The sequence below is a fragment of the Archocentrus centrarchus genome, chromosome 3 (genome assembly GCF_007364275.1).
Source record: "Archocentrus centrarchus isolate MPI-CPG fArcCen1 chromosome 3, fArcCen1, whole genome shotgun sequence".
NCBI lineage: Eukaryota > Metazoa > Chordata > Actinopteri > Cichliformes > Cichlidae > Archocentrus > Archocentrus centrarchus.
The window spans coordinates 8,173,593-8,196,892 of NC_044348.1; the positions used below are offsets into that span (position 1 = coordinate 8,173,593).

General features: G+C 40.9%; 1 protein-coding gene across 2 annotated transcripts; it reads left to right on the forward strand.

Annotated features, from left to right (window-relative positions):
• The first annotated feature begins 9,558 nt into the window (after positions 1-9,558).
• scg3 (secretogranin III) lies at positions 9,559-23,260 on the forward strand. 2 transcript variants are annotated; one of them, XM_030758127.1, is made up of 12 exons: positions 9,559-9,976; positions 11,032-11,084; positions 11,224-11,266; positions 11,455-11,652; positions 12,743-12,885; positions 13,252-13,401; positions 13,498-13,714; positions 14,041-14,157; positions 17,164-17,247; positions 17,826-17,936; positions 20,170-20,259; positions 22,413-23,260. In XM_030758127.1, the coding sequence occupies exons 1-12, from the start codon at positions 9,874-9,876 to the stop codon at positions 22,529-22,531; spliced, it is 1,428 nt and encodes a 475-aa protein (XP_030613987.1). In that variant the 5' UTR covers positions 9,559-9,873; the 3' UTR covers positions 22,532-23,260. The 2 variants fall into 2 exon arrangements, with proteins under 2 accessions (XP_030613987.1, XP_030613992.1); XM_030758132.1 differs by having other exon boundaries at positions 9,560-9,976; positions 11,455-11,640.
• Positions 23,261-23,300: the final 40 nt, after the last annotated feature.

Here is a 23,300-nt window from a genome sequence, read left to right on the forward strand (position 1 = left end):
TTATTTTTGCCGGGTTTTTTTGACAACAGTAGCGCCATGTGGGCTGGGAAAGCTTGTTGGCAGTCATAATGCTAATTTTCTCTCATGACTCATGTTGTAGTCAACATGTAAGAGAAAACAATGATTTGCTTGACTGCTAAACAGTTACTCTTAAACTAGAATTACTTTTTAAAGGGGAAAAAAACTCACAAATGGGTTATTAAGCTACTGCTTTCCTGTCCATTTGACCCACACACCAGACATAAATCTGCGCATATTGTGAAATGACCATAAAGTTTGGTAATTTGTTATCTCTGGTTCATTAGATGCCCTCTGCTCTGTTCTGCTCCACAGGCCAGAAAAACATATTACTAGTGGCTTGGTGCGACTCCAGCAGAGTAACTCTGGCAGCAAGTGAAGAAGTCCAGTTTTATGTCTCTGTTCCCTCACAGAAAACACAGAACACAGAGACCACCCACCCAATGTGCACCCATTTGCACTCAGATGCCTATTGTCAACCAGATGCAGGCACCAAATCAGTCATGCAGCAATGGTTATTGAACAGTTACTTTCATGTCATTAACTGTAAACTTCCTTTACATCTATAAATCTTTGCTCTCCTAATTCCCTGCCATTGCACAAAATCTCCAGCTGGTTCCAGCTTCTTAAATCAAACAGTCTGGACACAGAAGAAATATAAACGTGGGCCAAACGCATAATTTATAATGCTGACAAGTTTGAATTAAAGAACTGCTACAGGAAAAGAAGACCACACACACACACACACACACACACACACACACACACACACACACACACACACACACACACACACACATATCCTCTACTTTTTTGTGGATTTCCCTGCATTGGATTAGACATAAAAGGCTGCTGACACCCTGTAGCGGGGTACCCCTCATTTCTGGCTTACTGTAAAGTAGGATAGGCTCCAGCCTGCCTGTGATGCAGGGTTATTATAGTTAACGAAAACGAACGAAATAAAGAAAACTGAAATTGAAAAAACATTGTCGTTAACTGAAATAAATAAAAACTAAAACTAAAAGGAAAAAAGATAACTAAATAAAACTGTATTGTGAGTTTAAAAAACTAACTAAAATTAACTAAAATTATAGATAAAATGACCTTCCTTTTCTTGTTTGTCATTTTATTTAAAAGCCTTATGGATTGATCATTTTCCGCTCTCCGAGTTTAAGCTGGGAGCGCCCTCGGGCAGCTGTGTGCGTCTGCCAAGAAAGCGGCATAGTCCCATATGGAGTTTCTTTGAGTCCGATAATACAGATAGAAGAGAGTCTTGTTGTGAATGATGAAAAATGTATGGAACACATCTCAGTGAGGAAAAAACACCAACATCAAAGTCCACCTGAGAAGCGCACAAGGAAGCTACGGAAACTGCTCTGAACCGACGGAATCTGGCGTTCAGCTCCGGAGAAATGAGACTGCAGCCGCAACGTTGTGATGAACCTGTTCCGTCCTTGTGCGTTTCCAGCCACTTTATCAGTGAGAGAATAACAATCAGGAACAATCAATATAAGGACTCACAAATGTCAGCAAATTCCTGGAGGGAGCTGCTAAAACAGTCGGGATGGACGTGAGGAAATGAAGAAAGTGAACAAACAAGGACAAATATGTTTGCAGACAAAAAACTGAGCACAAAGAGCCAGGACCAAAAGAAGTCCCAGCCGGCACCGCATATAAAACACCGGCACACGACCATAAGGTAATTAACACACACAATCCAATTACACAAGCAGAAATGCGACATGAGGTCGGACACATATCGAGCATCTAACCAAGCTAGCTCCAAAACATAAGCTGTTGTTAATCTGCTGCACTGACGCTGAACTTTATTGGGAGTTTATTGTAGAATTTATTGAGTTTAGGAGTTCATATTTTTCTTTGTTTCTCCCTGTTGATGTTCATGTGTGTCCTTAATATTACACACATTTAGCACGTAGTGCTGCTGTCTGTGAACAGTTGGTTGTTGAATATATTTCTTTAAACGGTATCTTTGGTTGAGTTTTTATTACACAAGAGTTACTCTTGTGCCTTGAATCGTGCACCTGACAAAGTATGAAAAACTGAAACTAATACTGAAACTAACGAAACTAAACTAAAACTAAGCAATAAACCAAAAATAAAAATGAGCAAAACCACTGAAAACTAATTAAAACTAACTGAATTAACGAAAAAAAAGTAAAAACTAACTAAAACTAAACGATAATGTAAAATCCAAAACTATTATAACCCTGCTGTGGTGTTAGTTGGATAAGTGGTTGATAATATGGAAAGAAAAGTGAATTAAGGAGTAGTGGTTCACCAAAATAGCTTTGGTAGCAGAACAAAAATGTTATGTATAACTATGTCAGCATATGAAATAAAGCAAAATTTTACTCTTAGGATGATTTAGGTAAGAAAGTTAAAAAAAAATCTCCCTACCAGGATATTTAAAGCTCCATATTTAACTAGCAACAGACCGACTCTTGCAATCACCTCAGTGTAGCTTTTATATTTAACGTACCAAAATAACAATGTATCAGTCGTCTCATGTAATTCTCAATAATAGATCCAATTTTTTTTTCATTCCCAAAATGACTAACCTTTCCTTTAACCCTAATTCAAACTTTATCTTAATCTTTAAGTAGATACAACATGGTGCAGCTGTAACATATCAAGACTTTTAGTCCCTTGTGTGGGTCAAGCTTGGAAAAACACTGGATCTGACATTTCCCAGAATGCCACCAAAAGGGGTCTTTTCTTTGAACCCAAACCACCTCATATAAACTCGCATAAACCCATATCTTTTAAAATCAAGTTTGTAATGCAGTTCCCAAACCAAAGGAAAATAATCCTTGTGATTATTTTTTAGGGGTCAGTTTTTCAGACCTCCAGAACCACAGAAGACATCCTACAACGGCTTTAGAAAGGTAGTTGTGCAAAATAATCTAATATTCATTCATAATTTCCCTGTAAACATGAACAAAACCTCAAAACAAATGAGATTCTCTCATCAGAAGGTTAGAGGTTCAGGAAGGCCACACATACATGAAACAGAACAGAAAATACAAAAGGGATGGTGGACCAAAATGCCCTGTGGCTTGCTGAACTCCCAAAGCTGCATCTTCAGAGGATCAGAGGGTGAAGAAGGAGTTGGTAGCATTATATCTTAATGTCAGCTGGTTAAAGAGAGACCCAACTGTTGATAACACCACTGGAAGGTCACATGTTTGATCCCCACTGAAAGATGTGTGACCTTTCAAAATGTTTGTGAGGAACATAGCAAACTACTGGCTCATTTACTGCAACAGCCTGAAGGTAGTACAGCAAGTAACTGAGAAAAGTAACTATAAACTGGGATTTAGCAGCATCACATGCACTGACATTTCACCCGCAATTACCTTAAATTAACAGACTTTGCTTCAGGTTTTCTGTGCCTTTTTCTGTCTGCTTCTTCCTTCCTCCAGAGGACTCCTGCCAATGAAAGGAAAGCATAGACCCCTGGTGGTGATCTAACTTCTTACACACGTCGGTGTTTTGCTAAAGCTGACAGCTGCCAGTAACAAAAAGAAGTGTAACTAATTATCTGTCAAAGTTTATATTCAAACAGAACAAAGAAATCCCTGTTTGCACAGGCCGCAGATGGAAAAGTGAATTTAAAAAATCATATTTTGAGCCATACAATCAGTTATTTGTCCCACATAACCACAGGGGGGGCTCTCTTTTAAAAAAAAGAAGAAATGAAGTGTTTCCCCGACAGACTATTTGAAGAAGGCTCTAAATAGATGACACGTCAAAAGCACTGCCTCTGTGGACTGAACTGAACTGACTTTGAAGTCTTAAATGTTTCCTTCTGGGTCTTACATGAGGAGACTCTTCATGTCTTTCCATCTATTTTTCCCTCCAGAGAATGCTCGTGTTTCGGTCTCCACAAAAGAGAGTCAGATGGCATTTACAAACAGCAGAAAAAGACAAATAAATACCGTGTGAGAAGTGCTCCTCAGCACCTCTTCTCCCCAAACACAGGCTCAAACAACAACATCAGATCAGGCTCAGGGCACAGGCAGGTAACTCCAGCTGTCAGCTTTCTTAGAAATGTTAGGCATTGTATTAAACAGCATGCTGAAGGTACCAAAGAGGAATCTTTGATTTACACCATCGAGGTATGTAAAGAGTTTAAAGGATGAATATTATATGAGCTAAGGGCTTTTGAGGCCCTGATAAACTGCATCGCATGATGTTACAGAGTGGCTGGCTCTAAAGACTTCATCTCTCCCCGAGAGTACACGGCTCAAGGATACATTAGCAGCTAAACATCACAAAGTATCCTCATACAAAGAGTTTTTCCTTGAGATGAAATTCTGATAAAACTCTTTGAATTATGATGCTTTGTGAGATTTTCCACAATGTGAAGACTAAATATCAGGATGTTAAAGGTTTTTTAAAACACATTTCAGCCCATGAGAACTAAAGGTGGAAAAACTATCAGGAGGAGGACTTATAAGACTTTTACTTTTCATATGCAGTGGGAAAATTGTGAAAGGAGCTAGGAGAAATATTGACTGAATGACAGCGGGTTTATGATGTGCAGAACAATTAATTGTTTTGACTGTTTTCCGCAGAGGTGATGAAATGGAAGCAATCACAACAAGATATTTGACACTTAGAGAAATACCCTGTGGACTTCCCCATCAGCAGAATGATTACACAACCAAATACAACACTTTCTCATATTGTCACGCGCTGCATTTTATTTCCACTGGACGTGCAGAAATGCGGGCTTACAAAAAGGGAATGTCATGGTTCCCGGGTCAAAGTTTTGAGTTCTTTTGGGTTTTGAAGTTTTGTTTATTATTTGATGCTTTGTTTGGTTCTCAGTGTGTTTAATATTTATATTTGATTTTCATGTTCCTCACTATTTTGAGCCTTTAGTTTTTTGTTTCAGTTCCTATTTCCATTAGCATTCTGGTTAGGATTTCTTGAGTATAGTTACTTCACCCACGATAGGTGGAGGGAGGTGATGGCAGTGTGATGCTTTGGGCATGTTCTGCTGGGAAACCTTGGATCCTGCCATCCATCCATACTTTGACACGTACCACCTTCCTAAGCATTGTTGCAGCCCATGTTCACCCTTTCATGGAAGCTGTATTCCCTGATTGGCTGTGGCCTCTTTCAGCAGGATAAGGCGCCCTGCCACAAAGCAAAAATGGTTCAGGAATGAGTTTGAGGAGCACAACAATGATCAATCCAATTGAGCATCTGTGGGATGTGCTGGACAAACAAGTCTGATCCATGGAGGCCCCACCTCACAACTTACAGGACTGGATCTGTTGCTAACATCTTGATGCAGATACCACAGCACACCTTCGGGGGTCTAGTGGAGTCTGTGCCTTGATGGGTCAGGGCTGTTTTGGCAGCAAAAGCGGGATTGACACAATATTAGGCAGGTGGTCTTAATGTTATGTCTGATCAGTCTCCCTTTATCTTTTATCAGTGTGTCTGTTAACCTGTGTGTTCTCTGTTTCTCCTGATGTTTGTGATTTCATGGTTTGTTTTGTTCTTCTGGACTTTGCTATAGTACCTAAATAAAGGTCAGTTTTGAGTGTTACCTTCAGCCTGTCTATGAGTCCTGCATTTGGCTCCTGCATCTTGTTATAAACCATGACAGTGAATTCATGGACACAGCAAGCTTTCCCAGTCCCTAACATCTCAGGGCCCAGCCGGGGTCTTTCCTCTTTCCTCCCCATCCACAGCTATTGACTGCAGTGTTCAGCAGTCCCTGAAATGTCCTTGATGGTGCGGCGTGGTGCTTGGCCACAGGAGTAACTGTGGCATCCTCCCATGGTACTGTCAGTTCTATAATCTAGAGGATGGAAGTGACTATTTCTGTTGGTATTATAAGCTGTTGACCAATATCAGCCAACATTTCCCAGTCACATGCTCCTTCCAAAGGTTCATTCCTGGTCAGTGATAGAGGTTTTTGTTGTCCTTGTTCCCCTTCTCGGATGAATGATGGTGTCAGAACTGCACACAAAATTCTGAGGGGAGTAACACCGGTGGCTGATCTGTTTGGCCTCGATAGCTGCCACCAGAGATTTCACCACCTGGTTGTGCTTTTGAGTCAACCTGCCTTGAGAGAGGCTCATTTTGCACACAGTGAAGATGTGTGTAAGTGTGTCTGGAGTTGAACACAAGGGGCACGCAAAACTACCATCGAGACAAATATACACAAGTAAAAAAATATAATCATAAATGTTGCATGTGAATAGGCAACTGTGCTGGTAAGCCTGTGCTTTCATTTTCTAATCAAACAGTCGAATGAATGAATGTGTCACATCTTCACAGGAGTTTCAGACCCTTTCTAGCTCAACATTCCTCTGAGAATCACTCCTAAGGGAAGACTTCTTGCTAGATTTTTTTTCAGGCTAAGTACAAAGCTCTCCAGGATCTTTCTCAGAATTTATGTGAGCCGTGGTAGGATCTATCCAGAGGAACAAGGATGGAGAACTTGTGGGATAAAGAAAGAAAGACACCTTGACTCTGCCGTATCAGTGTTTATAAATCTTGGACTTTCATGAGTCCAAGATATTGGGTGCACTCCTGAATTGATGATGCAGCCTACACTGGAACTCATCTAAGAGTGAATTGTGACTTTTAATATTTATTAGACAGCAATGTTTGGGTCCTACCCCAAATTTAAAAATAAGAAAAAGATTTTTTTTTTAACATCTCTTTCAAAAAGACCACATGATTTTGGAACCTCCCCGCAGATAATTCAGCAAGCATTAGCAAGGTTGGTCACTGATGTCAGGTGATAAGGGCAGGCTGTCAGGGAACCACAGTGGGAAGCATGAAAAGGCCTTCCTCCCAGTCTGCTGCCACACAATTGAAAGCACATTTGTGTGTCACTGTATGCTTTAACATTTAGATTCTGCCTTACTCGCTCGCTGCAGGAACTTTCATGTTGAATACTAACCAACCAAAGGGGCAAAAATAGCATGAACTGTGTTTCACTCACTAAACACATGATGGCAGTATATTCACTAGATATCATGTAAGTCGTGCAGTAAAAGCCTTCTGTTTCCTTTATATCATCATACGCTTTGTTAATGAGATAAAATCCCAGTATTTTACAGTACATTCAGAGCCATGTCAAGAGTATAGATTCATCCTTTAACTTTTATTCTTTCTCTTCTTGGAATCATGTATCAGAAAAAAAAATTTTCTCCTGAAGGATGGGTTGAAAATAGTTTTTTGTTTCTGGAGGAATTAGAGAACAGTGAATGTGATTACAACTATCACGCACAAGGTGTCAGTAGTGAACTACTTTTTGCACATGGCAAACTGTGAGCTTAGATACAGAAAAGATTTGTTGGGGAAAATCAAATATGTGGGATTAGTAGGAAAAATCTAAGAAATTTAAGCTAAAGCTACTGTTGCACATCATAAAACTCTGTTTTGGATGATTAAGTGATACTGGTTGGTTGGTTGGTTGGTTGGTTTTTGGCCTTACTGTAGAGGGAATCTGGTGTTGGCAGTGGTCCTGTTCTGAGACTGCTGATGCAGCCAGAGGACAGGAAGCACAGTCATCCCACAGCAGGTGGTAAAGATTTTCTACCACACAGAGCACAGTGATGTAGCAGGATCAATTCTACAGCTTCAAAGCATCTACACTCTGCTGAAGATAATAAGCAAAACCAATTAAATTCCTTCAGATGTAAGACAGAGAACTAGGAACTTATATCAAATTTGTGTTAGTGTGGGGAAGCTAAAAAAAACGTGGCGTCCATGGATGGATGGATGGCCTCCCCAGAGCCCGGACCTCAACAATAATAAAGCAGTGTGGGCTCATCTTGACAGAGAACAGAACCAAAGGCAGCCAACATCCAAATATGAGCTTTGAATGTCCTTTAAGAAGCCTGGAGAACTATTCCTGATGACTGCTTAAAGAAATGACAAGTAAGCTGCCTCAGAGAGTTCAGGCTGTGTTGAAGAATAAAGGTCGTCATACCAAATATTGACTTTCAAGCTCCTTAGAAGTGTACAAACTCTGTTTTTGCCTTATATGCTGTATTTCAGTGTATGCTTGCAAATGTTGCTAACACCTATTTCTCATTTTCCTAGCAAACAAAGAAATGAGAGGTTGATTTTGCACAGTATTGTCCATAAGAATATAAATACTGTTCACTGCTAAAAAAAACAAACAAATTCTTTTAATTTAAAGCTGAGAACAATCAACGTTTTATTAACATGAACTAATGTTTACTTTCTAATAATGTCGGTAATAAAATGACACCTGGGCTTTTCCCAACAAACCAATATGCGAAAAAGATCACTGAGCCATATCACATGGTTGGCATTATTGTGTCGTGTTTTATGTTTAATGCAAACAAAATTTCAACAACAGACACACCCATAAACCAATAACAGCAAAACTGACGCTAAATGTTAACAGGGAAGAGATTTCATAAGTTCGCTCCTATATTCTGTAAGGGGAGGAAAGCAGCTGTCAGTGAACACATTTAGTTTGCCACCAGAGGAAAAGTAGTGAAGCTTGTCAAACCAACATGTGATAAGAAGAAGAATTGTCCAATTACTGACCAGGATGCACTTTAAGCTAAAGCTTTCATAAGCTGTAGGATTAACAGTGACATGCCACATCATCCAACGCATACGCCTTAATGCTCCTAATGACTGGCTGGTTGCACCCAGGCAGCATGCTGCGAAGAAGTCCTGCACTCCACCTCTTCCTTTCACGCTGTGACATATGAAATATTAGTGCACTGCAGACTACAAGCCTTTTCATGATGACATCTGAGTTGACATGCAGCCTATTTGATGAACCCCTCTTTGAGTACTTTGAATGAAAGAGGTTATTCTCCTACACTCCTTTTGCAAAAGTCACGTTTGCTAGGCGCTTTTTAATAACTGAAAACTGACCTTAATGTCACCCGCTGATTCCTTCATAAAACAAGCAAGCCTAGATCTAATTAGCAATACGGGACCTATGAAAGGAAAGCGGTCATAAAAAACCCATGTGTACCCTTTGTTTATGTGCTAAACTGCTCTTTTAATATCGGTTGCTATTGACAAGTAGAAGCTCTACAACCATGACGCAGGTTGTGAATGACGCACGGAATTGGGCGGATTTTTCCTGCTCATGTCCTGCAAAAAATATTTATTCAGCTCAAGATTTTGTTTAGTCTTTTTAGTTTTATGGGTTAACAATTAAACAACTGATCCTGTATACATATTGTTTACTTTCAGTGCAGTTTCCCGTGTTTTCAAATGTTTGGTTTTTTTTCCAAGCAAAATTGTCACTGGTTGATGAGTCTAAACGTTCACGCATCAAATATCTGACTTGTTCTCAAGTTTTCTATCACTGAGTGCGAAATTTTCAGCCTTGTTTCCACATGTCACAAATGGAGGACTGATATGAATATTTAGGTGGACTGCAAGCTCACGCCAACACTTTTTACAGTGTTCAAAGTCCTCTTCCTCCCTCCCTCTCCTCCTCCTCTGTAAAGGCAGAGGGGGGCAGGTCTTGTTGTAGTGGGCTCTTTTACTGCCGTGGCAGGTGATGCAGTAGCTCACACGGGGCTTGGAGAGCCTCCCTGCTTATCTGTTATAATTATAGAGACGTGACCTGGTTTCAGCACCGCGGCTCGTCAACAGCTCCAGTGGAGATTTGACCAGCCCCACCCCGCCCGGTACGTCTGAGAGAGCGAGTTCCATAGGGCGCAGCCTCCGCGGCAGTTTCAGCACCAGCGGCCGGCCGGAGCGGAGCGGAGCTGTCCACACATTCAGCACTTTTGTTGTGGAGGAGGAAACCGGACCGCAGGCAGCAGGACAGTGAGGAGTCAGACAAGTTATTTCAGGATGGCGTCAAAATACGTTGGCCTTTTCGTCCTTTTCCAGCTCCTTGCCCTGAATGTAGTGAGCCAGATAACTGCCTTCCCCACACCTACAGCCTCAGTGGATGGTGAGTTGAAATCTGTCGTAGCAGTCTTGCACTGCAAAGCGTTTGTAAGAATAGCCTGCGGGCTGGTAGAGCACTTTGATTGGAGACCGCCAGTGATTACAATGGAGATTTTAAAAATGTCCCCCAAATAAAGTGGTCTTCAACACGGACATGAAAGTCTTTATTTAGTACATGGTGGTTGAAATGTTTAAAAAAAAAAATACAAAGTATCCGTTTGAGTAGATATTTGTGTAGGTTTTAAACATTATGCATGCTGTTTAAGGGAGCTTCGGCTTAAATTCAGCTTTAAACCTGTTGACTGATAAATTATGGGAAACAAAAAACAAACCTCACTCCTTAAAGTTGAGGTCCAGCTCGGCGGTGCCCGACTGGTGGTGTTTTTAAAGGCGCTTGGTGCGAGGCCGCTTGTGGTCTATTTTCGCTGCAATTTAATCTTTTGTTTGATAATCCGATTAAGCTCTGCTTGTGCAGCGGCGAGTCAGGAGAGCAGGAACGCACCACTTTACATGCGCATAAAAGCTGCAGATTTATTCAATCAAGTTTTTAAAAAGTGAGACACATTTTTAGTTGTTTTATGGGTTGTTTGCAATACACAGTTGTAAGATATGTATTGATTATTTATTTATTTAGAGTTACCCCTGTATTTGGTGACTTTTTACTTGTCTGGGGAGACCTTTTAAAGGTCAAGCCCTAAGAAGCCTTTTGTAACACAATGACCTGTCTTCTGTTTGGCCCTTTTTTGGTAGTAGTAGTTTTTTGTTTTGTCTTTTGGCTCTCAGATGGGCCTCAAGGACAGTCAGGCTGCTTATTGATAGTGTAGGACAAAGGGAACATAAACTCTATGTGAGGTTAGAATTTCAGAATGGTATGGCCATGTGTCTGTTTGCCTTTGCTCCTTGGCATCAGTGTCATAATAAAGTCTCCTGAACAATAATTTCCACCTGGTTCCAGCATTATTTTCATAATAACTTTTCAAATCTGGTTCTGTTTATCAGTAACAGAGTCTTGGTGAGCCAGGTGTTTAGTAATTGTATGCATTTTTTTTTATGTTGCAGATAAAACTGTGTACAATAGACAGCTGACAGAAGAAAGACCTCTACAAGAGCAGGTAAACTTCTCTCCTCTCATCCAATATCCGGACAATTGGGCTTTATGGCCACTTGTCATATAACCCGGGTGTTAACCCAGCAAACATTATTAATCAGAGCTTATATCCTGAGTACAAATTATTTGTTCAATTTCCCCAGATTGCCGAGGCAGACAGCGTGAAGGCTGCAGTACAGTCAGCTGGTAAGGGGAAACCTTATTGCCAATCAATTAATGACTTTATTTCCGCCTGCTGAGTGGAATCATGTTGCAGCACTTCCAGTAAAACAGACTTCATCCATACTGAGGAAAAAGAAAACTGCTTAAACCACAGTAATGTAAGAGGAGTTCATCTTTAACACTCACTTTTTTCTGTTTCTGCTGCCTGACAGAGTCAGAACAGAACCGTGATGACTTCACCATGCTCAAGTCATTGGCTGACGGCCAGAAATCTAAGGAGACCACCGAGGTGCCTGTCAAGAAGAGGGACGATCAGTACGTTCCCGACGAATCGGATTCCACCAAGAGCCGACGTCTTGCTGAGGACTACGACTCCACAAAGAACGGGATGGACTACGGCAAGTACCAGGGTACACACTGTCATAATTTCATGTCTTGTAACTTTGCCCCCGCTGCTACGGGCAGGCTTCATGCTGCGTGCTTCCGTCCTTTACTGGCAGGCCACCAGGCAGACATTTTAAGGAAGAGTAGGCAGGGAAAGTGTGTGTGTGCGATGGGGATGAGACAGACCACGTGAATGCGAGAAAGATTATCCTCTCCCTCACTGCGTTTGGGAGCGCTGATGTTCAGCTACAGTGATAGCTTCTTCTTTAATCTCTTCAGAGGAGCCTTTTAAACACATGGCTCGACATGGTTGATTATGATTGCAAGTGTCTCGTCTCCAGCCCATGTGGAATAATGTCTTTGTGACAGTCTAGTTTTAACTTAAGACATGACATAAAATGCATTCATCTCTAGTTACAGTCACTGCTCTATTCATATTTGTAAGCTGAGTCAAAACACAAACATTTCATGACATCTGCATTGGATTTTATCAGCTGTGCACACATTTCACTGCATGTAATTTTATCATCAGCGTCTGAGCTGTCTCTGAGGTGAGGTGACTCTGACACAAAGCACTGAGCGCTGCCCTTTATCGATTCGTGCAGCCAGCTCGGCAATGACAAGTCGCTGGTTGGATTACGCTAAATTTGGCAGGCGCGGTCTAGATTTCATTTCTCATTTTGTCGTGCGAGGCAAAAATAGGGCCCGGTGTTTGAAGGCTAAATGCATCAGCGATGATTCAGTCGGCCAGTGCAGGCGAAAGTGTCCTGGCACTGTTTATTTTTATTGTCTTTGGACCTTGAGAAGCAGCAGAGGATGTTATGTAAGAATCAAGCTGTAACAGTTGCACATTTCATACTCAGCAATGGAGGTGGAAATGTATGCTGAACGTGAGGAGAGGGAAGCAACTTGTTACTAACAAATCTAATAAGAGAGAGGCTTCATTTCCAGGTCCAAGTTTGACATTTTATGGTGAAACAGAGACACAGAGAAGAAGCACAGAAAAGATCAATCAAGCAAAGAAAAGAAGAAAGAAAAGGATTTTAACCGCAAGCTTTTGTGAAAACAACTAAAAAGTGTCTTGAGAAAGTTAACACAAGTGTCCCCTCCTTTCAGATGACCCAGAAAGCTTCCGCCAAATTGACGGCACTCCGCTGACGGCAGACGCCATTGTTCAGAAGATTGCCAATAAGATCTACGAGGAAGACGACAGAGGAGTGTTCGACAGGATCGTCTCCAAACTGCTCAAACTGGGGCTGGTAAGTTGTAAGCTTGCATCATTCAATTCAGCACAGCATGCTGCATAGCATTTCCTCAGCAGGAACCCTTTCCTCCCTCCCTCTCTTTGCGCTCACTGCTTCCTCGTGGGTTAGATTTAGAAACGTGTGAAATGTGCTTTGTTTTCACCATTTCGGCTGTGAATTGCTTTTTTGCCAGTCAATAGAAAACTCTGTTGATCCTCCCTGAGATGGAGAGCTCAGCAATAGTGATCAATATGTGATACATGGAGTTTTATCATCAGTGTATCATCACGCGTTGTTGTGCTCCGTCCCATCTTACAGCCCATTTTTCTTTACCGTGCAGAGTCGTTCTCAGTCTGCCTCTTTTACTTTGTCCTTCTATAGATCACAGAAAATCAGGCAGATACTCTGGAGTACAAGGTGGCAGAGGCTCTCCAGGATCTCATCACCAAAAACGCTAAGAACAACGAGATTGAAGACGCTGACCAAGAAACCAGGGGTGCGCAAGACAATGAGGATTCTGACACAAACACGGTAAAACCTCCAAAAAAAAAAAAAAAAAAAGAAATGGTGACAGTAATGGTAAAAACAATAAGAATGACAACAATAACAAAAAAAACATACTTTCAGGACACATGGGAGCCACCCAGGAGACGCTACGATGAAGACGAAGAGGACGAGGATGCCGATGAGATTGAGGAAGAGGTGGACAGAGATGTAGAAGAAGAGGGGGACAACACATGGGACAGAGACGCTGACGACGGCAATGAGGTGAGCCCCGAGGACGGGCTCCAGGACCTGCAGTACTTCCCAAACTTCTACCGTCTACTTAAAAGTCTCAACTCAGGTACAAAAATAAACATGCCCGCAAGGTTTCTGTGACACATTAGACCACACCCACAAATATATGTTATAGTATTTTCCATGCAATGATGGCAGTTCTTCAGATCGAGAACAGGGCTTGATTGTTAATGTGGCTCTACTGTTTTGTCTACCTTTGTTTCCTTCACAGGTCTAGAAAGTGCACAAACATGCACACAGGCGCATGCAAAACTAATTATTTATAATCCAATCATTATAACCCCCAGAGTCAAACACCATGTGGTAGCACAAAGGCCATGTTACCAGTATTAGATACTGGTTTGTGATTTGTCTTCTGCTTTGCTATTGCAGAACAAGACACCCAGGAACGAGAGACACTGATCACGATCATGAAGACTCTGATTGATTTTGTCAAAATGATGGTGAAGTACGGCACCATCACGCCAGAGGAGGGTGTGTCCTATCTGGGTAAGACATAATATATAATGCTAATACTGTGTAATGGTTGGAGATGTTCAGAACTGTATAATAGATGCCACAGTTCTTGAAGAGCCTGCTCTGTTTGTGGTACATAATATTATGTAAATGCAGGACAGGGCGATTATTCAGTAATGTTCATCTTGACAGATCATTTTTCATTTTGGTAATGACAAAGTAGCACAAAGTCAATTTATTGGATTTGTTCAGCTGCAATTTAAGGTCTTTATGTGGTTGGCATGTTGAGTGCTATAAAAAGTCCCATGAGGCTAGTAATGTGACGGTGGACAGCATCATTACATGATTTTAACCATTTTAAATGGGGGGCCAGCAGCAGAGCTGCAGAGGTACCATAGTGTATTACCTTTTCTTATACATTTTCATCTTCTCTATTTTTCAGTTCCACTGATTGGGAACAGATTATGTTTGCATCTCGAGAGCTCTAGTGGCAGCAGTGGATCAGAGCTATTAACTTTTTAAGAACTGATTTTCATAATAATTGTTAGAATCCATGAATTAGGCAGTGTTTAAAGCACCATATGGCTTCCCTTCATGTCACACTGAATTTTATGACATTTTATGATGTTTTTACATTTTTTATACAGTTTTCGAAAATCTTGCCTCAACTTTTTTCCAGTTTTCCCTAAAATTGGCCCAAATGAGTGACAGAAGTTATTGCATGGATTTGTAAAAGGGTTACAATTTCAATCACCAATCAAGTTACTGCATCATTTTTGCAGGACACAGTTTTGCACAAATAGCACAAACAAAATGGACATTTGGCAATCACAGGGCATGGAAACAAACATGTTTTGCCTAATAACTGTTAAAATCTTTGCCTTAAAGAAAAATATGATTATTGTGGCTGTTGAAACTGTTGGCTGAGACATGCAAACTTCATATTAGAGTCGATTTCTAATTTTTAACAAAACAGATGGAGAAAATCTTTGAAAGCGATAATATGGATTTTATATTTTTGAAACCTTTTTTTCTGTTACAGTCACTTGATGCCAAACAGCAAATTACTGGCAACAACATTTGAGCATGTTGTGCTTGAATGTGTAGCTAACATGTGGGTAAAAGATTTAGGTTTTCACCTCTCCATTGCATTAACCAGCTAGATGTACACGCGTTTCTCTGCCTCCATGGGTTACGTGAGCGTTTCCCCCGTGTTCTGTTTGCGTTCAGTCAAGCTAATGTTCCCTATCAGCCGATGCAGTGGAGTGTAAAGCCTGCAGAGACAGATTAGTGTCAGGGGCACCCTGTAAAAGCAGGCTGTTTCTTTTTTTTTTTTTCTTTTTTTGGTAATGGATGGCCATCACATCATTGGCCAGTGGAAAAGTCAGGCACCTGTAAAGGGACAGCTGTCATCTCTCTTTGTGAGTCCACACTCATCATCTTTCTCTCTGTTTAAATGCCCATCACAAGCTTCAAGAACTCAAACTGATGTTTTTTTGTTGCCTGTTCTCTCAAAACTTAAAGATATTTTTTAAAAAGAGAAATACAGAAAGCAGAAAAGAGACAATCCTTAGACGTGGGAAGGCTGACCTGTTGTATGTAGGTTATAAAAAGATTAACAGATTCTCCTTTGAATGACCCCTGGTAGCAGCTGGCCATTGTTGTTTCTTACAACAGAGGAAATGACCACTGCTGATGTCACCGACAAGAGCAAAACAGCCATATACCAGGACAGCGGATGTGAGTTTCCTAGGCAACCTCTCTGGCTTTATGTAGCATAGGTTGTGATAAGATAATGGAAAAACAATGTGTAAATGCTCCCCCTCCCCACCTCCATGCCCATCTGCCTGCGGTGCTCCAGTGAGTCACACAGGTACACAACCGAATACACACAGCTGTCAATCTGCCAGCGGGTGATGCAGGACTCAGGCTAAAGAGTAAGATGGAGGAAGAGAGTGGGCGAGGAAGAAATGTGGCGCGCGCGCGTGTGTGTGTGTGTGTGTGTGTGTGTGTGTGTGTGTGTGTGTGTGTGTGTGTGCTGAGGGAGAGAATAAAATAATGGGCTTCCACTGTGGTACAGGTGGGAGGAGGTGGACAGAATACACAGAAAGTGCAGAGGAGAATGAGGTGGTTGAATAATAAGAGAAAAAATGGAGCGAGCCGGACTGAGCAAATATAAGAGGAAACTCCAAAGCTCTGCAAAAATGGAGCCTCTCTGTTTGTCTTATCTCTTCGTCGTCCTCCTGTCCTAATATCCAGACCACCATCAAAAAGTCCTTTGCTTCTCTGCTCTATGTGTAGTCGTATTTTTTAACCAAACTCTACCAATCCATAACTAAGTAGAAAAAACATCTTGACAAACATACTTAAGAGGTCCTTATAGCTGCCCATTGATGTACTGTAGTGTGTTATTAATCATGTATTAAATGATTCAATAATCCTTCTAAATGCTAAACAGGGGGATGTGAGATCAGGTGTTACCATCGCTTGATAAAGACTGTCTCATTTCAGCTGATTTCTAGGATGCGAGTAGCTCCAGAACATCTGCTTCCTTTATTTTTGAACATGAGGTTCACCCCTTTGTTAATCCAGATTGTGCTAGATGATTAATCTGCATGATCTGTTTGTCTCATTCCATGTTTTCTAACCCCTACGTGAGACCGTAATGACCATATAGCCTGAGGATTATATAACAGATAAATGCAGCCCTCACTGATAACTGATTTGTGCATAAATTATCCCTGAAAAGGCTTCCTTATACTGCATCTATTTTCTATTCAGTCTGCCATGCATAAATAAATTAACAGAAATAATAGTGGAAAACACAAGATTGTGTTTATCCTTTTGTTGTACTCCTGAGACTTCTTTTCAGTAATTAGATGGCACTCGTTTTAAATGATAATCAGCCTCTGAGTCACACAGGAAAAGCGCGGGTCACTCAAGCACTTAAGAGGCTTTTGTTCACTGTGCGGTGCCAGCACGCTGCTGCTGAGATCCAAAGTGAAAACTAAATGTTTGTCCTGTTTTACACACCTACAGAGAACCTGGACGCTATGATCGCCATGCAGACCAAGAACAAGCTGGGACAGTCGCTAATGCCGCCTGAATTTCCCGGACCGAACGGTAAGCAGCTGCAGAGGCTCTCCTCCAAACGTGTCAAACATTAATGAAATTAGATCATTTTTAATTCTAGATGGTTAGATGGCTTTAACATATTAATAGAAAATGTAGTTTGACATTTTTATATTATGGGAATAACTTAATTAACAAGAAAAATGTAAGCAAAGCAGAACTCTGATTTAACTCTAATTTTATTTTACTTCTTTTCTGAAATACACTTTTGCCTATAAGGCTGCAGCCTTTGGCCAGTCAGCTTAGCTTAACATTAAGAAACGTCAGCCTGTATGTGCTGGGAGATTAAAATAAATCCACCCACAAACACCTCTAAAGCTCACCAGTAAGAACACTGTATCTTGTTTAATATTTTCTCAAATCTGAAACCTGAAAACAGTAATTTAGTGTTTTCTGGAGGATTACATGCATTAGAAGCTGTCAGGAAATGACAGAGTCTCAAGAAAGTCACTGTTTCTAGACATAGAGCTGCAGGATGGCCCACCATTAAAAAGAAAACTTTTTTTTTTTTACACAATATTAATAAATCATTAATATTAATGCTTCTTGTACTGTTTACTTTGCTGTAGGGAAAAACCTGGATGAGGACGACAACACCAAAGCTGAAGCTGCCAAGATGCAGAAGGAATATGAGAACCTGAAAGATTCGACCAAGGAAGAGCAGCCGTCAACCGAGACCAGTCAGTCCACTGCCTAATCGTGATGGTTAAAGGAAGCATGAATAGCTTTTTTTCTTTTGTGATTTATAAAAAGGAAAAAAATCTAAAATAATTTGATACCATTTTAATCATTTTGCTCTCACAAACAATAAGTAATGCTCTTGTGTTTTTTTGTTTGTTTTTTTTTAAGTTTTTTGCATTCATTTTTTTATGGGGTTTTTTTTTTTGTGCTAAACATCTCAAATAAATACATGATTTACAAATATTGAAATCCCACCAGATTAGCTCTATGAAGCGTATCGCCCTTTTCTACCTCGCAACCAGACTCTGACTACCATTTCAGGCTTTTTGTTTTTCAGCAGAGCTGCCACTGAAATATACAACACTGTGCATTCGAGTCCCTGAACTAGGCTAGTCCAATAGCACTCACATGAAAGCTTGTCACAGCTGCCATTATTCTGTGTCTGTCTGCTGCACAGTACCCACTCATCAATCTAATACACACACACACACACACACACACACACACACAAACACACAGGTGTGCATAAAGAGGAAAAACAAATGAATCACAGAGCAGGCTTGCCACTGTGACATTTCAGCAGGAAATGAAGGAAATACAGAGTACTGCCTACTAAACTATGGTTTATCTCTGTGTTAAAAGGCTCAGTTGCATAATATGACATTTACAGAAGAAATTGGGATATGCATCATAATACAGATTTAATCTGTGATTTATCAATCATCACAAACTTAAAGCAGAAATATGCAACTGTTATTGAGTCTTTCCGATGTAAGCCTTGAATGGTGTGAGAAGAAAACAAATACATCATCAGCATCTAAGTGCAAACCAACACTTACAACACTCGCTAAGGTCTGGCTTTTGTCTTCAGTGGGGAACAAGGGTACAACTGTCATTCATTCCTGGTTCACATGTATCAGCCCCAGCTCTGATCAGCACTGAAAGAAATATCCCACTTGGGCAGACATGCTGATTAAGAACCCTTTTTCAGTGCAGTGCAATGATGGACGTTGAAGTAATGAGTAATTTCTGCAGCTGTTTGTCATGTCAGCCTGAAGATCATTCAGTTGAGTTTAGAAAAGTAGAAAAAGTAGCCACTGCAACGTTGTATTTATGCTATTTCTGACCACTGTTTCTTTGCTGGTGTATCGAACTGAACAGAAAAACAGCAGGACTGGTGTCACTCACCTTTTTTTGGCAGGTTTACCCATATTCAAAAAGACTGCATGTACTTTGCTGACACTAATTTATGCATTAGTTTACTTTGCACTGTTTATACTTCCTATCTTTGAACATTGAAAACTGTCACTTTAAAAACAAACTAGCAATAGTGATGTGCCCGGGTAGCTCAGTGGTGGAGCAGGCGATCACACCCACATGCTGCGTTGCGGTGCGGGTTCAACTCCTGGCCTTTTGCCGATATGCCCGCATGTCTTCCCCTATCTCTTTCCCCTGTTTCCTGTCCCTCTACACTGCCAATAAAGCTGCTGTGGCCAAAAAATTTTAAAAACAAATTAGCAACAGTAAGTCAAAACCAGGCTTCTGGTTAGCGATCTCCATTGAACAGTCGAGCCCACAGCTTTTGTCAGAACGGGCTGACTTGGCCTATTATGGCAGTATGTCGCTACTAATACTTAAAAGTCCAATAACAAGAAGGCCAGCTCCCCACCTGTTGCTGAGCCTTTTCATTTACGAAGCCATTCTGAGATTTATTCTTGTCCTACTCCCCGATTTCTCTTCCTGACCTCCTCTGTCAGCGTCCTCTTAGTGAGCTCTTCCGGTCACTAGATGCTGTGAAGCATTACTCTTGTTTTGTGCCAAAGTTATACAGCACAAAGTGTTCAGGGTGAGGAGTGGGCATGAAAGAGGAGAAGATCTCTTTATTAAAAATTTTAAAGGATTTTGAAGCTCTTGCTGTACATCTCAAAGATCCATTTTTCTATTAAAAATGTGTCTTTTTTTTGACCAGCAGTCTCGCCTTATTGTGCTGCTGCTGCTGCTGCTGCTGTGTTTCCACAGCAATTGAAAGAAAAAAATAAAGTGCACTATTTTCTTTAGAAAAGTTTTGCGGTATAAATAAGGATTATTATTGATTAAACCTAAGATAGCACTGACTCATTCTTTGGTGAAAACAAGGCTAATCTGAGCTGAAATGCTTTGAATTTTGTAATATCTCAATGAGGAAGATCATTGTGTGTCTTTCCCTTCATTTCCTCTTTCATTTTACTTCAGGTCAGCCTGGCAAGTCCGAGACTTATCTGGAGGCCATCAGGAAGAACATCGAGTGGCTGAAGAAACACAACAAAGAAGAAGGCAAAGACGGTGAGACATGTCCTCATATTCAACAATAGATGAGGGAAACTGGGCACAGACCTGATTCTTGTGTGTCTGCTGAATGATCAGTATGTGTCTAGTCTAAATTGCTTTGTTGAGCATCAAGAGCCGGAACTACAAGCTATTCTCCTTCGAAAACGCGGTGTCCTTACAGCTGTAGATCACAGGTCTGAGGTGACACAGCAAAGAAGAGAAAATTTGAAGCCTCTTTTGTTCGCCTTGATTTGCATTTTAAAGAGAGTGGGATGCTAACATAGACGCTCCACTCCAGAGTTCATGAATATGGATAACTGTAAATGAGTTGTCCTAATTGCTGTGATACAGCTGGCTTGTTCAGGGACAAAGGTCAGTTCATTTATTCCCTCCTACCTGTTCCTCATCATTGATGGTATCCATGAAGAAGAAATATATTCAGTGATATCGACTCTGCTCCGTAGGTAGCACCTCTGTCACAACAACACAAAAATGTCAGCCATCAGTGTCTGTTTCAGGATTTATAGTGTCTGTGTATAATCAAATGTATTTCCTTTACCAGTGTCCATAAAGAAAGTTGCATGTGCCCCAGAAACTGTATCACTCTGCAGAGCTGTGAAAACTGTGGTAGTTTCACACACTATAGTGCACTCATCTAACAAGAGAAACCTGCTGTTGGGCTCTCCACAGAGTAAAATCGATGCCCAGTGGTGCTTAATTAAGCAGAGCAGGATGAAATGTTAATGAGTTCTCACTATTCAGGCCATCCGTCCACTAGTGATCATCTCAGTAGGAAACTTTAGGCAAAAACAACCAAAAAAAAAACTGTTCCAGCTAAGTGAGATTTATATTTATTGTGCTCACTGGCTTGATCTAATCTGAGCTGATCAATAGGTGAGCCAGACAAACAGCTCAAAAAAACAGGAATTAAAGGGAAAACGTGTGACCCAGATTCTCTTCTTAAACACAGAAGAGAGACAAAAGAAAAAAACAAGAGACTGACACTGAGCTTAAAGCACTGAATAGCAGAGAGGAGTAGAGCAGCAGGGAAGTTTTGTTTGGGGCTCATCTCTGACCTTGCTCTATCTAGGACACCTCATTAGCATTCAAGTGTGCGGAGGAGTTGTCTGGGACAACAGGGGCCTCCCTGCCTGCCTGTCAGTGATCTGGGCAGGAGACAGACTGATAATGGTGTAAGAAAAGACAAGTTCAGACTGAAAACACAGAGGGTCAAAATGTGCCCGAGAATCACCCAATTTTCCCATACTGAGACACTCAGTAACTAACATGACACACCGCCAGGCCCTATGTTTCTAGCACAACTCGAACCACTTTAAACTGCTCTCCAAAGTTCTCATCTTCATCCTGTCCTCTTTCAGAGCTAGAGAAAAAAAAAAAAAAAAACCCTTCAATCAAAAACACCCTCATAGAAACCGAGTGTAAGATGGGCCATTTATTGTGTTCACTCTGCCAGAAGCACCCATTAGGACAATCTCAGCAGACTCGGTGTGTGTTTACGCCTACACGCTATAGAGATTAGCCAGAAGAGCAGATGGACGTAGAGGCCACATCCTGGTTTGGGCTCTTGGCTCCTCAGAGCCAAGATTGAGAGAAGTGGTGCTGTCTCTAATCACATTCTGTTAATCCTTCGTGCACATCATGTCTGTCAAAGCAACTGTATCTTCGAGCAGTTTAATAACTTCTGCTAGAAATGCCATTAGGAAGGCGCTGTGTGACTTTTTGGCTCTCCTCTAGCCTCCTGCTGCCACTTCATTCAGAGTCTGTTAGCACAGGGAGAGGTGGTGCTGCAGCAGCTGTTTGCTTGTGCTCATTTGTTACCATGATGGATAATGCAGAGTTAGGCTGTGTTCAACTCTAAATATAGCCACAGCCATATGGCGCAGTTTCAAATGACAATTACTTGTCCTCAGCAAGGTGGAATTTTTTTTTTATGTTATTTAACTGGCGAGTGTGTTTCACTCTGCGATCTTCTGACCTTGTTTCGTGCACTTCAGCCTGAGACAAACATGACCTTAATCCTCTTTGAAGCCTGTTTGGGTGTTCCATCTTAAGAAGGCAGCACTTCTTGAGTTTAACGTCTGATCTTTCCCATATCCTCTTGATCTTCCCATAAAACCCATCATTTGCCGTTTTCCTCACCTCCCCAGATTATGACCTGTCCAAGCTGAAGGATTTCATGGACCAGCAGGTTGACTCGTATATCGAGAAGGGCATCATCGCCAAAGACGAAGGTGACACCATCAAGAGGATCTACAGCAGTCTGTAGCACTGTCATCCATCCTGTAACCAACCTGGCCTAAAAAAAAAAAAAAATGTTAAAAAAAAAAACAGAACTCAATCTGATATAAATATCTCCCACAAAATCCCAGACTACATCTTATTATTGCAGAAAGCATGGTATATATGTTGTATTCAAAACTACCTGCTTAGGGGAACTCCCAGAGATTCCCAAGTGTATTAAGAGATGGGAATTCATAATGCTGTCAACAATGCTGTCAAAAATTAGTTCCTTAAATTATTCCTTACAGCTACTTAACTGATATGTTTGCACGCGGAGACGAGAGTAATACCCACTAGAACTAAAAGGAAAATCACACTTAACAGATTTTATGTAACAAACTCACTACACATAGTGCTAGCTTTTACTCCAACCTGACTCCAGTGGGAGATGAATGTTATGGGTATAATGCTGTAGTTTTGCCATGTTTTCAATACAATTTTGCAGCGAAACATACATATATCAAATTATTCTCAATGTATGTAACCTGTTAGCCTACATTTCTTTTTTTTTCCCCAGTGTATGTGTAAGAGCCTAATGTATTCTTGCTTTTTACTTTACCAAAAATATATTTGTTGTGTATGTCAGTGCCCTATGTACGCCTGTTCTGTTGTAATTCCTCTGGAGCCCAATAGGGGGCGATGTCTGACTCATGAATTCTCTCTGCACGTCTTTCAGTTCAACGTTTCTATCTCTGTAGAGGCAAAAAAAAAAAAAGTATTTTTAAATGTAAATATTTGTGATTTTTTCCTAAAGT